This window comes from Dromaius novaehollandiae, chromosome 6 (genome assembly GCF_036370855.1).
Source record: "Dromaius novaehollandiae isolate bDroNov1 chromosome 6, bDroNov1.hap1, whole genome shotgun sequence".
In the NCBI taxonomy this organism is placed as follows: Eukaryota; Metazoa; Chordata; class Aves; order Casuariiformes; family Dromaiidae; genus Dromaius; species Dromaius novaehollandiae.
The window spans coordinates 34,504,782-34,519,722 of record NC_088103.1 but is presented as its reverse complement, the minus strand read 5'-3'; the positions used below and the strand labels follow the sequence as shown (position 1 = coordinate 34,519,722).

At 43.9% G+C, this 14,941-nt stretch overlaps 1 protein-coding gene across 7 annotated transcripts in view; it reads left to right on the top strand.

Annotated features, from left to right (window-relative positions):
• The window catches only part of SH3PXD2A (SH3 and PX domains 2A), a 272,825-nt gene extending 259,272 nt beyond the window's left edge, over nt 1-13,553 (top strand). For all 7 annotated transcript variants that reach the window (XM_026117532.2, XM_026117530.2, XM_026117531.2 and 4 more), the window contains one exon: nt 88-13,553. In XM_026117532.2, the coding sequence (XP_025973317.2) occupies nt 88-1,983 (1,896 nt within the window). In that variant the 3' untranslated portion in view covers nt 1,984-13,553. The remainder of the gene's footprint in view (nt 1-87) is intronic.
• The last annotated feature ends 1,388 nt before the right edge of the window (nt 13,554-14,941 follow it).

Sequence of the window (14,941 nt, the reverse complement as noted above, 5' to 3'; positions counted from 1 at the left end):
GCTGTTGCAGAGGACTGGATTGAGAAGGGAGCAGTGAAAAGCAACTGGTTAAGATTTTTGCCTAACATATTCCTTGTCATCTCATAGGTTATAGAAAAGAATTCTGGTGGCTGGTGGTATGTGCAGATTGGAGAGAAGGAAGGATGGGCTCCGGCATCTTACATTGACAAGAGGAAGAAGCCAAATTTAAACAGAAGAACCAGTACTTTAACCCGTCCAAAGGTTCCTCCCCCAGCACCTCCCAGTAAACCAAAAGACACTGAAGAAGGAACAACTCCTGGAACTGTTTCTTCGGGGGAAGCCCAGGACTCTGCCCACAAGCTCAAATACGAAGAACCAGAGTATGACGTGCCTGCTTTTGGCTTTGACTCTGAGTGTGAAGGGAATGAAAGCCATCGCGAAGAGAACACTCCTGAAAAACGATTGTTTCAGCCACTCAAGCCTTCTGCTGTGTCATCACTTCAGAAAACAAAGTTCAAAGTAGAAGAATCTTCAGAGGATGTTGCCCATGAAGAAGAGACCATCTATGAGAATGAGGGATTCAGACGTTATGCGGAAGATGCTTTGTCCAACAAGGAATCTAGTGGAGACTCCGACTCTCAGAAAAGCTCCTCTCTCTCCTTGATCCGAAGGAACTCTCCATGTTCCAGCTCTCCTAAAACATCATTCGTGAAGCCCAAGACTGACAAAAACATCCAGCCCGATCTTGGAAAATGTCACTACTCAAGGAGTGAGGAGTCGAAACCAAGGTCAGCTTCAGATGTTGGCTTACGTAGCATGCCAAGAACAGGTGTGAAGAAAGAGCCTGGACAGAGCCCTTCCATTAGAGCAAAGCCAATTGTTAGGCCCAAACCCTTCCTGAACAAGGCAGAGTCTCAGAGTCAGGAAAAGATGGATATCAGCACTTTAAGACGTCAGCTGAGGCCAACTGGGCAACTCAGAGGTGGACTTAAAGGTTCAAGAAGTGAAGAGTCTGAGAGCCCCCCCCACACAGCTTTTGAGAACCAAGAAGATCCTGTTAGAAGGAGCTCAGCTGATCTCATTACAGCTCCTTCCCATGGCATTTTCTGCTCCAGCCATCAGGCCAAAACTGAGCAAGAAAATGATTCCAGATGTTTCTATGTGACCACTGACTCATACCAAAAGGTACAGGATTCTGAAATTTGCTTCCCAGCAGGAGTAGAAGTAGAAGTGCTGGAAAAGCAAGCCAGTGGTTGGTGGTACCTGAAATATGGAGATATGGAAGGCTGGGCTCCTTCCCATTATTTGGCTCTTGCTGATAACCAGCGAGAAACCACAGCAACAGAGACTGATGCCTCACTTTCCAAGAACAGGAAAAATGAAAACAAGTCAAACAGTTTAGAGAAGATAGAGAAGAGAGTTCAGGCTTTGAACACCATCAACCAGAGCAAACGTGCAACACCGCCCATCCCAAGCAAACCTCCTGGTGGTTTTTCAAAAACATCAGGCCCAGTCAAAATGAGGAATGGTGTGAGGCAGCTTGCCGTCCGGCCGCAGTCAGTGTTTGTCTCTCCACCACCAAAGGAAAACAACCTGTCATGCTCCTTGCGCAGAAATGAGTCCTTAACATCTACAGATCATCTTAGGACCGTCCGTCGGAATTCCTCCTTCAGTAACGCACGATCGCAGCCAGGCGACGCCAAGGGAAAGCAGGCTGAGAGGTCGAGCACAGAGGGCTCGGAGACCACCTCCAACCTCCCCACCCAGAGGAATGGGATCCCCGTGTCCACTGTCAGGCCAAAACCCATTGAAAAATCCCAGTTCATCCACAACAATCTCAAAGACATCTATGTTTCCATTGCAGACTATGAAGGGGATGAAGAGACTGCGGGGTTTCAGGAGGGTGTCTGCATGGAGGTCCTGGAAAGGAACCCCAATGGCTGGTGGTACTGCCAGATCATGAATGGTGTGAAACCATTCAAAGGCTGGGTGCCCTCAAATTATTTGGAGAAAAAGAACTAATGTTGCAATGTCTCTAACCTCCCTAATTTATACTGTTCCTGCTGTGTACATGTGGAAAAAACAATTGCTACACAAAAAGACCTTTCCCTGTGCCCGAGTTTGTACAAAGGGACAAAGGAGTCTGTCTATGCTGCGGACAAATCTGCCATGTTCTGGAGAGGTTTGTGGGGTTAAGGCGTCATAAGCAACTGTGAGGAAGATAGAGCATAGTCAAATGCCTTTTTGTGAAGTTGTTAATAATCTTGTATGTGTAACAGGGTAATGACATCCCATCTTTCCCGTTATTGATAGGAAACCAAATGTGTGCCTTTTGTGAGAGAAATACAGATGCATCTACTTGAGGAGTTTAGTGCCAAACTCTGATGTTCTACAGTCTTGGCTCGCTTTCTCCTCGTTCTTGTCCATACATGGAATACCCCAGAGTTTTGGATGTGTTTCCACAACTTACTAATAGTGAGAAGCAAATGGAAATTGCGTTCTGAAACACAGGGACTCTAACCCTTTGGAGAAGCTCACTTTCCTCCTCTCAACAGTTGGTTGGTCCAGAGTTAGAGCCTTTTCCTTGTGGAGAGGTTTGGTCTCTGACTTCAGCCATGTTTTGTTGTTACTGCTAACTCCCTTTTATTGTTACTGCTAACAATCAGGTGGTGTTGGTTGGGGGCTCCTTTTTGTTTCCTTTTGTTCTCTGTCTAGTTCTTGGAGTTGGGATTTCAGGTGTTCTAGGGCAGCGATGCCTACTGGTGCTTATACAAAACAAACCCACAAACCCCATGCTTAAGCATGTTGATTACTTTATAGGCTCCCTATTTAGTTCTGTGTCTGACTTCTTCAAGGAGATCTCGGTTGATTCTCTTCCCAGAATTGGTTTTCTCGAAGTGATCATAATTTCAAAATGTACAAAACTCCCTTAAGACACTGAAGACAAGAAAGTTGTTGAATGTGTCAATTCTGTTTTTGTGATCTGGTCCGAATCTAAGCATGCTGACTGCTGGCAGGACCCACAAAAGTATTAGTTAGAAATAGCCGTAACCTTCAGCAACATCAGTGTTTACAAAGAGGGAGGAAAAAAAGCCATCAAACTCAGTCTGCACATCCTAATTTGTATATTTTTGGGGAATTGTTTTTCTGTGTTTTGTTTTTGTCTTTTTTGTGCATTCTGGGATTACTTTAACTTTTTTTTTTTGTCTTGGTTTACCAGAAGAGGCTTTTAAAACTGAAGTAGGAGCCAAATGTGTGTTTCTGTTCCCACTTGAATCCAAAAGAGTACATTTGTACTGGAACGTGTGTCGGGGCTTTTCAGGCTGAGATTTAATATCAAAGCAATTAGGTCTAAAATGAGTTTAACCAGGAAGCTGCCTCTTCCAGTTCCATTTCCGTTTGCCTTTCTTAACTCATGCTTTGAGATGAGGCACACGGAGGGTACAGTGGTGGGAAAGGGAAGAGGCATCCATTGGAAAGGGCTTGGAATTTGGAGTTATTCCTGAGGTGGCCAACTCTTGTACTGTAAACTTCGGCTAAATCCCTACTGTACTTGAGAAAGTCTTGCTTTTTTTTTTTTTTTTAATGGCCTTATTAATCGTTTAAGATCAATATTTGGTTCCTTTAAATAGGCAGCGTTGTGTATCTGTTTTGAGGGGGAAGGGGCAGACTATTTCACTACTGGCTTACACAAAATGATACATGCCCTTTCTTCCACCAGAGCTTCATACCAATTTGGCTTGGAAGGTAAAGGTTATAAAGACTTTAAGTAGCTGGGATCAAGGGATTGAGTAAAATAGCACAATATCGTGTGTTACTAGGGATGTTCCTCTGCCAAAAAAAAATTACACAATTTATATGTTGTTCTTGTCGTCTTTTTTGATTTTTTGGTGTGGTTTGGGGTTTTTATTAATTGCTATGCTAACATCAAGAGAGCGTTGCCTACAGCTAAGCTGACTGTCCTTTTGTTAGCTTAAAACGCAGGTGGCACGAGTGGCCACGGGCAGTGCTGTGGTCCCGGCAGCTCTCTGAGCCTCAGAGCGGGGAGGGAGGGTGTTCGGTTGGGATCCATTTAAATTGGGGTGACAGGAGAAGGAGGTCTATCTGCACATCAGCCCCTATCCCAATGCGTGGAGCCCGCTTTGTACCTTACATCTTACTATATGATATATATGTATATATCCAGTTAGCTACATCTTTCTGGATGTATATCTGAGGCGTTGCAGCCCTGTCTCTCATGCTTCTCCCCATTTTTAGTTGTACTAATATGGTAGCAGCCATTAAAGACTGCTGGAGCTGTTGTGAGATTATAATAGAAGTATTATATTCTTCTGCTGGACAGTATTAAATAGAGCAATACATAGAGTTATCTGCTAGATTGCAGTACTAATAGTAGTGACTTAGTGACTCGTATTAATGTTGTTATGATTTATTTTAACAATAATGATGCGGAAGTGGTTCATTATTTTGAATTAATGCACTTTAACAATAAAAGAAACCAAAATGGAAGCCAATGCAGAGAACCAAGTGCATTATTTAAAGGTGCAGTATATAATTATCACTTTCTTCAAGCACATATTTATTAAGAATTAACTTATTATTTAAAATATGCTCAAGTTTTGTTTAGAAGCATTCCCACGAGGTCACCTCTCTGGGAGGAAGGTAAAAGCACAGCTCCCAAACCTTCTGCATTGAGCTGCTGTGGCCGGGGCTCCTGCCCGGCAATGGGAGAGCCGCCCGTGGCTCTGCCGCTATGAGAAATAGCTGCATCCAGCAAAAGCGAGCCCAGAGCATCCTGGCTCTGCCGGGCAGGCCCCTCGCAGGGCTCGCAGCAGCCGTAGCTCCCAGTGGCTTTTGGCACGTGGTCGCCACGAGCCCACATCCCCACTGGGCGCAGGCTTTGCTGTGTGGCTCGGATTTGGCTAACCGAGAGGGTCTGCCCAAAAAACAGGGGCTGGCCCTGTAGCAGACAGTGGTCCGTCTCCCTTGCCACCGGTGGAGCAGGGGGAAGACCCCCTTATTTTGGCGGGGAGGCTGTGCATGGCCAAGGGGCTCGTTGCGCTGGCGGGAGGGACAGGCACCAGCCTGCTGCATGGGATGCCCGAGCAAAGCCTGGATTTGGCCTAGCTCTTGTGTTTAAAAGGGCACTTTTTAAGTAAAGACCAAAAAAGAAAAAAAAAATTTCCCGTCTCCTCTTACTTTTTCATAATCTCTCAGTGATTTTGTTATTTCAAGTGTGAGATCAGGAAAATACTTTTTTAAATATTTTTATTTTATTTCCCCCAGCTCAGCGAGCAGCTAGTGCATAGTCAGCTCCACTGGCAGCCTGAATAGCAAGCCGTGTTCCCTGCTGGCTGCGAAACCCAGTGAATGGCCTCAAACTTAACCAGAAAAGCAGACTGTGGGGCAGCACAACCGGGAAGGGTGACTCGGAGGACGATGGAGCACTAAAAGGGTTTTAGATCTTTTCTAAAATGATGTCACCTTAAGCTTTATTTACTAAATTTGTCAGAACTGACACTGGATCAAGAGCAATGTTTATAAGTAATGTACACCTCAGTGAACACTCAATGCAGAAATCAATAGTACTGTTCAAATTTATTTTTTGTCTGATTTATTCTTGCACCAGACTTCAGAGAGGAAGAGCCCTGCAGGGCTTGGGAAAAGCCATTTGAAGCTGGAGGGAGCCCTCCTCTGGGAGGAAGGGGTGGCTGCCGGCGCCTTGTGCTCACCGGCTGTCCGTGCTTTCCAAAAAGGAGTCTCCAATCTGGACCAGCAGAAAACCCCAAATCCAATTCCATAAAACAAAATTTGAGAATGTGAAAATTGTGTTTTGCTGTATACTGCAACTTTAATGATAATGAGCACTTCTGAGTTCGTTATTGAGGTTTATATAATGCCTGAAAAGTTTAACTGCTATTTTCCCCTTGTCTCCCCTTTCAGAACGCTTTCTCATAGCAGCAGCAGTAATACATTTTTGTTAGCTGCCCTTCCCCCTTGGAGGAAATTCCTGTTAATGTCTTAGCTCTTCTGCCTTGCAATAGCTGGGTTGTAGCTGACACGTGTGCCCGTCTTTTGCAAGCCAAACTCTTCAAGATAAAAGATGGGATGGGCACATGCCAGGATATTTAGCTGATGTGTTGACAAGAAGCTTTTAAATCACTGTATACCATAATAGCAAATGCACAGTAATGAAGGATTGAAATTGGCTCATGGTTAAACTCCTGTAAATTGAATTTCACATCTGCACTGGTGTAGTTAAAAATGATTTTGGCCCTTGTGGAGATGCACCCTGAAGACTCCTTCCATTATAATGCTATAAAGTATTGACGAAGGCATTATATAATTTTCATCACTTTCAGATCTTAATGAATCGTATTTTATTGTAATATATATTCATTGCTTTCCTCAGTTAAAAAAAAAGTTACTGCTTTTATCTTATATGAAAAACAAGGGAATTTGATAAAGCATTCATTATTTTCATATTACTAGTATTAACAGAATAGAACTAGTACTATTTAATTTTAGATCTTCATAGGTAGCTTGTTAATAATTCATATTTTCCTGTGTTGTATCCTACTAACTTTTTCTGTTTTTTTTTTTTTTTTTTCTTCCCAAATACTCTGCATTCTTGAGGAAAAAAAGAAATCCAATGAGTGGATAAGTGCAATATTCATAGAATAAACAGGCCCCTCATCCAGGACTTGGAGTGGAACGTGCAGTGTGAACTGTTTGCTATTTTCTATTCATGCACTCTTAGGGGAAGTGCAGGGGAGAGGGGAGGCTGGAGGAGAACAGGGCCCTTGGGTAGATAGGGATTGCTAGCTGGGATGGTTTGGGGTAGAGCAGCTACTTTTTTGTAAGAAAGCATCACCTGTGAGTAAAAGTGTAAAGATTATGCAGCATGTTGCCAGAAACGTGTGCAGAATGTGCATTAACATCCTTGTTGATAAAGGCCTTCTGAGCTATGCTTAAATACTCCTGTCATCCATGCATGATACTGTCTTCTAGTTTGTCTCTGGTTATGTCCTCATTTTTCCCTTCTGCAATTATCAGTTCTGAAGCGTGACACTTCTGGTGCAGCCCCAAGTCTTGATACCCTAGTGTTAGTTGTATTTATTGCAAGAGCTATGGGCGTATTTTTACAGTTCCTCATTTCTTTTTCTTCCCTTGTTGTTAACCTAAGGAAAAAAAAAAAGCCCCAATTTGGGTTATTTCTCCCCTGCAGAGTTTCACAGTTGATTTGGTTTCTGCTGTCATATGTTTTGGCTTGCAAAGGCTGATCTCTCAGGTCTAAAATAAAGTTGGGCAGAAACTCTGCTTTTCAAAAGAGAAGTTTTGTCTTAAATTCCGTTTTGAATGGAAGGAGAACTTCATTCTCTCTAGAATAACGCTGACTTCTAGGTAGCAGCAAAAGCTACCTTTGCAAAACTGGACTATTTTTGTAAAAATTCAAAAGAAATGTGAAAGCCAGAGCGTTTGATACTCTGAGCTCCTAGGAGTACCTTTCCTCTTGCCCTGGTCCCTGTCCCTGGAAGGGAGGTGTACCTCAGCTTTCTACTCCTTAGCTGTTGTCCTGCTGTTCTTAAATTTGTGTCAGAACACCTTAATATTGTTAGAAGAGACCTTTGGATTAAAATAGAAAAACTGAATTCTGCAGACATTTTCCAAAATCACATAGCTGTTGCTATTTCAGTGCGTCTAGTAGCTTTACGAACAAATCTAGCTGGGAGGAGCCGACCTCATCCTCCTTTCACATGTTCTTGTCTAAACTGTTGAGCAGCCCGCCAGCATCCACAGAGTTGCACTGAGAGAAAACCCTCAGCGGGGTGGGAACGCGACCCCCTAAGCCACCGGTGCTCACGTGCCGTGATCTGCTTCCCTGCAGGCCATGCAGCTTGTTGAAACCACGGGAGCTTTGCTGCTATGTGCCGGTGTCATCCTGACGCTCATGGCTCAGTGTCCGGCAATTCCAGGTGCCGTTTGCTTTCACCCGTGTAGGGAAGTGCTGTGTGTAATTCAGTGTTTGAAAGGTACCAATATGATGATCTGAGAGCAAATGTTTGTTTGTTTGCTTGTTTTTTTTTGTTTGTTTTTTTTCCCTCCCCCCTTGCTTTCAGCTACTCGGTAGGAGCGGAGCCCGCCGAGGTGGCGATGCATGGAGAACGTGCCTGCACACTTGAACCATTTCGTGGCCTCGGCTGGCTGTGCCCAGTGCTCGTATTTCTCTCTCGCTCCCTCTGCACTGCTCAGCGGTCGCTTCTGTTGCGTGTGTTCGTAATTCTCAAAGTACTGTACGTAGGGCCGGATCCGGAGTCCCCTGCAGTTTGCCTTGGGGTTGGGACCTGGGTCGCTAGTGCTGCTTCTCCTCCTCAGTCTTAAGCCTGACCCGGAGCAGAGCGCAGGTTCCTGTGAGAAGTCGTCCATGACTCTCCCAGGAGAGACCTCATCCCTGCGGGGTGTCAGTGTTGCAGGGGTCTCTCCTGGGCGGCGTCCCCGCATCCGGGCCGGGCGCCGTGGGTCTCCCCAGTGAAACCGCGCTGCAGCTTTCCTCCCGGCATGGCGCAGCGGCCTCACTGGCGCAGGCCAAACAAATTAGTTTCTCCCATTTTATAATGTCAGGGCTGGGCTGGTCCCATTCACAATGTTTTTCATTTGTTCTTGCATCGAGGTAGTGTCAATTCTAGTTGGAGAGTGCAATTTTTTTGTTTCATGTTTTGTTTTTTTAATAAATAAATTTGGTTTAAAGCTTCACACTGGCGTTTTACAGACCCGTTATTGTCAGCATAAGCCACTACTGTCCTGAGTTGAGACTCCTGTTTGTTACTGAATCAAAAGAATGGGAATTATATTAACAATTTGGCAAGAAATAAGAGATAACTATATTGGCAGGGGAGGGATAGATAAAGATAAAATATGAGAAAAAGATGTTTCCTATAAGGCCATACATTATTGGGTCTAACACTGCAGGTGTTTTCTCTGTATAGATGGTTTTAACACATCACTGCTCTGTGTTAGCATTTTTCATTGTTGAGGAATGCCGAGTTTTGTGCTCCGTAATGTACTATGACAATCTGTATCCTGAAGCCAATGATCCACCAAAGTACGACAAACGTGCGTTATGTGTTGGTGTGTCTGAGGGTTCGCATACACTGGAGTTCAGCTAATAGAGCTGGCAAGGAAGTCTGTTCCAGATCTGCCTGTGTTGGCCCTCTGCGAAATAACGATGTGTTAGTGGCATTTCGGGGAGAACGTTTTGTTTTAGATTATGGAGATCTTTCCCTGATACTAAGGGTTACTTGGTTATAAAGGTACCTTTCTTTCTTGGTCCTTGCTTGGTGAAGAGAAGCAGAGGGGAGGAGAATCACTTGGCCCTGTAGGAGAATTTCTTTTTAATTTAACTTCTAAATATTAAATACTTCAGGCTTCTCTAGATATTCCACTTCAAATCTACGTTACTGACTCTATAGTTGACTGATGTCTGAAATTTAAGCAGTGACAGGCCTTTGCTGTGCAAACAGTTCTATTCTTGCTTGAGAGCTTGTTCTTGAACCACTTCTGGGTCACCAGGGAAGTAGGGGAAAAAAAAATCCTTTCATCACCCCTGGGGTTTAGACTGGGGGCATCAAATTCTGTTTTGGATCTGGATCCCCCTGAGCTTTCAGGTTTGGTTTGTTTCTATTCCATAGAAGCGGGACTAGAAGGGAATATTGCATCCCTGGAATTTACCCTGCAACAATTAGTAAACTGGAGCAAATAAAAAGGGAATCAAAAACAAACGTTTTAAAAATGAAATATTTTAGTAATAGCTCACTTAACTATTTCCTGTCTTGGTTTTTCAAGAGAGAAAAAAGTTATAATTGCTTCCAGTCTCTAGGAGAAATTATTTTTGCAGTGTGCTGAAAGACTTGCTCATTACTCATGGTGAGTTCAAACCTGGAGTACTGCAAAAGCTGAGTGCATGTGCCATTACAATGACCGTTTTGTACTGAGGACCCAAACAGTACTGTGGGGTCAATAGTGTACAGAGAAGGTGCGTTTCTGTTGTCTGGTTAACTTCATGTTGCGTCAGGGCCGTTCCTTTATTGCAGATTTAATTGCAGACAGCAGTGTTCATTGCTCTGGTTGTGGTGTTTGGGGAGAACCAAACAGATGAGCCTTCTCATGTGAAGGTTTGATATCAAATTTCATGTCAGGAGAAGTCTTGCCAGCAGTTTGATCGATTGCTGCTTAGGCTGGAGTTCAGGCTCAGCTAACCAGCAGTGGGTGTTGAGAGCAACTCTGTTGGGCATATGCATCTGTAGCAGTTTCCAGAACCGTTAACTAGCCCAAATTGTCTTGGAAACGGGGCAGTCAGTTGTGAGGAGCCTAAACCTCTTGCTGAATTAAGGCTGAAATCTGTTGGAGCAGTTGTGCTCACTGCAGTTAGGAAAGCACTTGTTTTCTTGTACCTGGAGTGGAAGCCGCTATTGGTTTTGCTGTCCTAAATGTGTATTTAACAGAAGATCGATCTAGGCCTAGTCTAAACGAGGCTTTGCAGTGGGTTTCCTGGATCATAGGTGTTCTTAATGTGACCTTGTGTATTTGATGCTGTTGTGATTTCTGTGTTGGTGTAGCAGTCCGCTTGTGAGCAGATAGGTGGTGGGAATGTACCTGGTAGGGAGCTTGGGACAGTATGTCGGTGACCAGAGATAGAGAAATGTGTGGCTGGTCTTAGTGTGTGTGGTCAAGTTGGTGACACTTTTTTTTTGTCTTTTTTTGATGTGGGTACCATTTTGTCTGTCCTGCTTGGGAAAAGGTCTAGAAGTTGATGCAGTTTCTGTTGTAGCATATTTAGAGACGGAAGAATTGAGGGTTTTTTCTTTTTTAAGAGAGTTTATAGGCGAGAGTCCATTCAGTTTGTTTTGGGATGTGAGTTAAAGCTATGAGGGTATTTTCTGATCACTGCCAAGAGAGGAGGAAAATGAGTTTAGGGAAACTTTGATAACAGCTTTGGACCATATTTCTTGTGGCCTCTGATCCAGCTCCATTGAAGGCAGTGGAGTGACTATTCATTGTGCAGCCTTTGGCCAAGTACTGATTCTTTTAGAGCTGATGGGCATTTTGCGACATGCTGGAAGCAATGTGGCCCCTTAATGTACCTATAACAAATGTGGAGCTGGAGATGAAAATAGTAACTGCAGGGTCATAGTTTGTCCAGTTTTTGTTTAATCAACTGGAGATGGTGACTGCTTGAATAAAACTGTTTGTACAGTGAACAGCTCCTGCAAGGGTCCAAATTATTTTGGCCTTTAATATGTTTTTCTAGAAAATCACATCAGATGCATGATAGAAAATATTGCCCTTCTCAGCTTCACAATCTAAATTTAAATACAGAGAAATGACACTTTTGCACATAACAGTATTTTTTACTATTAGTGGCAAGAGTTATTGTTAATGGGCTAGGGTGAAATGCCCCGATCTGTTTGAACTGGCACAAAACTGAAGAAAGACATTTTTAGGACCAGTTTCCAAGTCTGCTGTGCAAGAATGGAAGATTTGATGCAGATTAGAGTTCTGGTTAGCAGAGGTGAGCAACTTCTTTATGGGCCAACACAAGTGCATCCTCAGTGGGGGCGGGGGGGAAATAACTCTCCTTTTTGCCAAGCAACCCTGTAGAAATGCCCCTTGTGCTTTAGCACAGGTTAGTTGGGGACCTCTAATTACATACCTAATATATATGGTGCTGTGGGCCTGATTCTGTGACTGGGGCAATTGAAGTGGATCTCAGTCCTAGTGAGATCTGTATCACAACGTCTTCATTGCTCCAGGTTTGCCAGTGGGGGAAATAGAGTTGGGCAAAACATTGCCTTCCTGCTAATCCAGACTTGCAGACTTTACCCGAGTTGAGCCTTTGGTCCAGAATTGTTTTCAGAGCTGTCGTAGAAGTTAGGTTGTAGACCAAGTGCAGTAAATGAGGGTTTAAATAATGCTCAGATACAACCTGTTTCTGCTCATGTCGCAGGCCAGAGTGCTGCGGTAGCTGGTGCTGCTGGCATGTGTGAGACAGGCTCTGTACATGGTGCTGCCCTCCTGTCTATGCTGATGACAAAATGACCACATGCTGTGCCCAAATGCTTTCTCAAGGAACTGCAATATGATGTAAAGCAAATTAGGTTGGGTTTTTTCCCCTAGAACTGTGTTCAGAAGCAGTCAAAGTGAACATTTTTAGGGGGGTTTAACCATGTCTGTGTCTGTAAAGGTGAAAATTCTGCATGGGTCACTCAGTGGAGAATGAGAAGAAAAAAAATTGTCTTGAGCAATTGTGCATGTGAAAAAGCTGAGCAAAAATTTCTGATTGCTGTGGCTAAAAGTAGGTATAAACATCTACTTTTAGGCATCTAATAGAGCTGATTTGATCTTGGAGGTGAACCCCATTTAATAATTGTTACATAGGACTACTCGACAACTCTTGGAGGAAAAGAAAGACCACCTCAAGTTGAGGTCCTGGACATTTTTAGAGAAGGGAGTTGCCGTAAATGTAAAATATTGCCAGGAACTTTATGGGTTTAAATCTTTTCCTAGGATTGTCATAGATGCTTGTGACTGCATCCTGGCCCATACTGGTGGGTATTGACATCTTTCTGCAAAAATGCATAGCCATACATTTGTGATGTGCATGTATGTATTGAAAAAGGTTAGCCTAATAAGGGTCTGGGATAAATTATGCTTGATAAAAGGGCTTCTGATTTGCATGTTTCAAACACACTTAAAAACCTGGGATGAATCTTGTGTTCAGGTAACCTTAGCTCCTTTCCAGGCATCTGCTATCATGCACCCTGACAACACGCAGATGCAGCAGCCTGAGGTTTTGGAGCATGGCAGATGCTAATGGAAAAGGCAATTTGGGGCACACACTGCCACTCTGTTATTCCTGTGCTTCAACCATGCCAAATTTCAGAGCTCTGCCATGGCAAAGCAGAATCAGGCCCTTGGCATAATGTGTCTGTACTGTCCTACAGGGCCATGCACTGCTCTGCCAGGCACTTGGAGCTGTTTGCTGGCTGTGGAGGTGACTCCAGGGTGATGCAGCTTGGCTCTCTGGGTGCCCAGGACCAGCAGAGGGGGCAAGGGATGGCCAGAATTTGAGGGCTGTTTTCTCAGAGTTATTACAAGTTCTTTGCAGTGTGAAACTCTAATCTTTTTAAAGACTCAGGCAGAAAGGACTTGCTAAATAGACTGTACCTGTCATCTCCCAGTTCATTGATTGCTTGGACCAAAGGTGGTGCTAAATCTGATCTTTGTAATATTTATGTTTTGTTGGACTTTTTTTTTTGAAGTGTTTTATCAAACAGATGCAGTGTTGTTACATGAGAAACAGTCCTGGCTTGGGACTTGGCAAAACCCACTGGACCTTCAGGTTTCAGGATTGTTGCTTATTAACATTGGAGCAGGCTTGCAGTGTTCTGGGGGGAGGTGGGAAAAGGGTACTCTATCTTCAAATGCTTGCAGACTGTAAGAATTGACTTGTGATTTTTTTTTTTTTTTTTTTTTGTATTTTGTTTACATTGCCTCTTATGCCCTAAGGAAAAATAAATTTTTGACCTTTTTAATTGTGATCCAGTTCGTTTATTTTTCAACTTTTTCAGTACTGTTTTAATCCCACTTGTGTTCATAAGAACCACTGAGTTCAGCTTTCCCAGAATCACTTACCACTTATGTGCACATGAAATGGCAAATTCCAGCTCAGACTTAAATGGAGAAAGGGGCTTCTCTCTTCCCCTGCCCCCTGCTTTAAATTATTACTTTATACTGTGTTTTGTCTACTTTCTAATCCACAAAGTTTCATGGACTGCTAACCTCTGCACTCAGATATGAAGATCTTTTCTTTATTAAGCAAGGTCTTAAGGTTTAAAAATACACTAGATGCTTTTTAGAGAGCAGCATGGCATCAAATCCAAAATAAAAAGGGTAATGTCCTTTTGCATGGGTGGTCCTTTAGTTCTGTGATACAAGGCCTGCTGTGCAAGCTGGGATGAGCCCTTAACACCTGCTTGCAGGCTGCAGAGCAGGCTGTGCTTGCACATGGGGTGTTAAGGCCTGATCCTGCAGGGGTACTGGGCTCTGCCAGCTCCTCCTTGCTGGCTTTTAGGGCGGAAAGCCCCAGGTAAGAAGAAACATTTACTTGTTGGACTATGTGAAGGAGCAGCTGGGCATGTAAAACTAAAGAACTTCTAATGGCTTGTTGTGGTTGCAGATGCAGGGGGCAGTGCCTTGGGTGGTAAATATGGGATGAGGCTGTTCTCTAGCACTTCAATCTGCCCATCAGCTATGGGAGCCCTCCATGAAGTGCTGGCTGATTCCTGCTTTCCTGTTGTCTGCTAGTAGTTTGTAAATCTGTAGGAGAAAAGGGATCATTCCTTGTGCCTTGTTTTCACCCCTTCTAAAGCACAACTGGAGGTGGGTTAGCCCTTCACTGCTCCGGGTTGTTGCAGCAGAGAACGATGTTGCATGAAGGCATACCTCACAAGCCATGTGGGAGGCTTGTGCATGAGGAATCCCATCTGGGTGCCACAGTCTTTGGGGGGCAGAGGAAAGATGCTGAGAATTAGATCCAAAGTAGCACACAGTCCTGTGTGGTTTAAGGCACAGATGTAGTGAAGACCGTGCTTGGGAAATGTATGTTCTCTTCACATGGTCATTGCCAGCCAGTTTAGGCCTGAACTGGTTTCCCTGGAGCTGTACCATCACAATATACTAACACAACCCATTCACTGTTAATTCCCCATTTTTCTGAGATCATCCACCAGCCTAAATTTCTCTGGTCCCACTTGTGTTAAAATGAGTATTTGTGAAAAGGAGTAAAATTGGCTATTAAGAAAAGAGAAGGAGAAAAAAAATCCCTAGAGGATGTGTGTGCCATTCCAGGCACAGATCAGCAGGTGGCGATGCCGGAGCATCTCTGCGGTGCCTGGACCACTTTCTGGAGCATCCCTTCTTC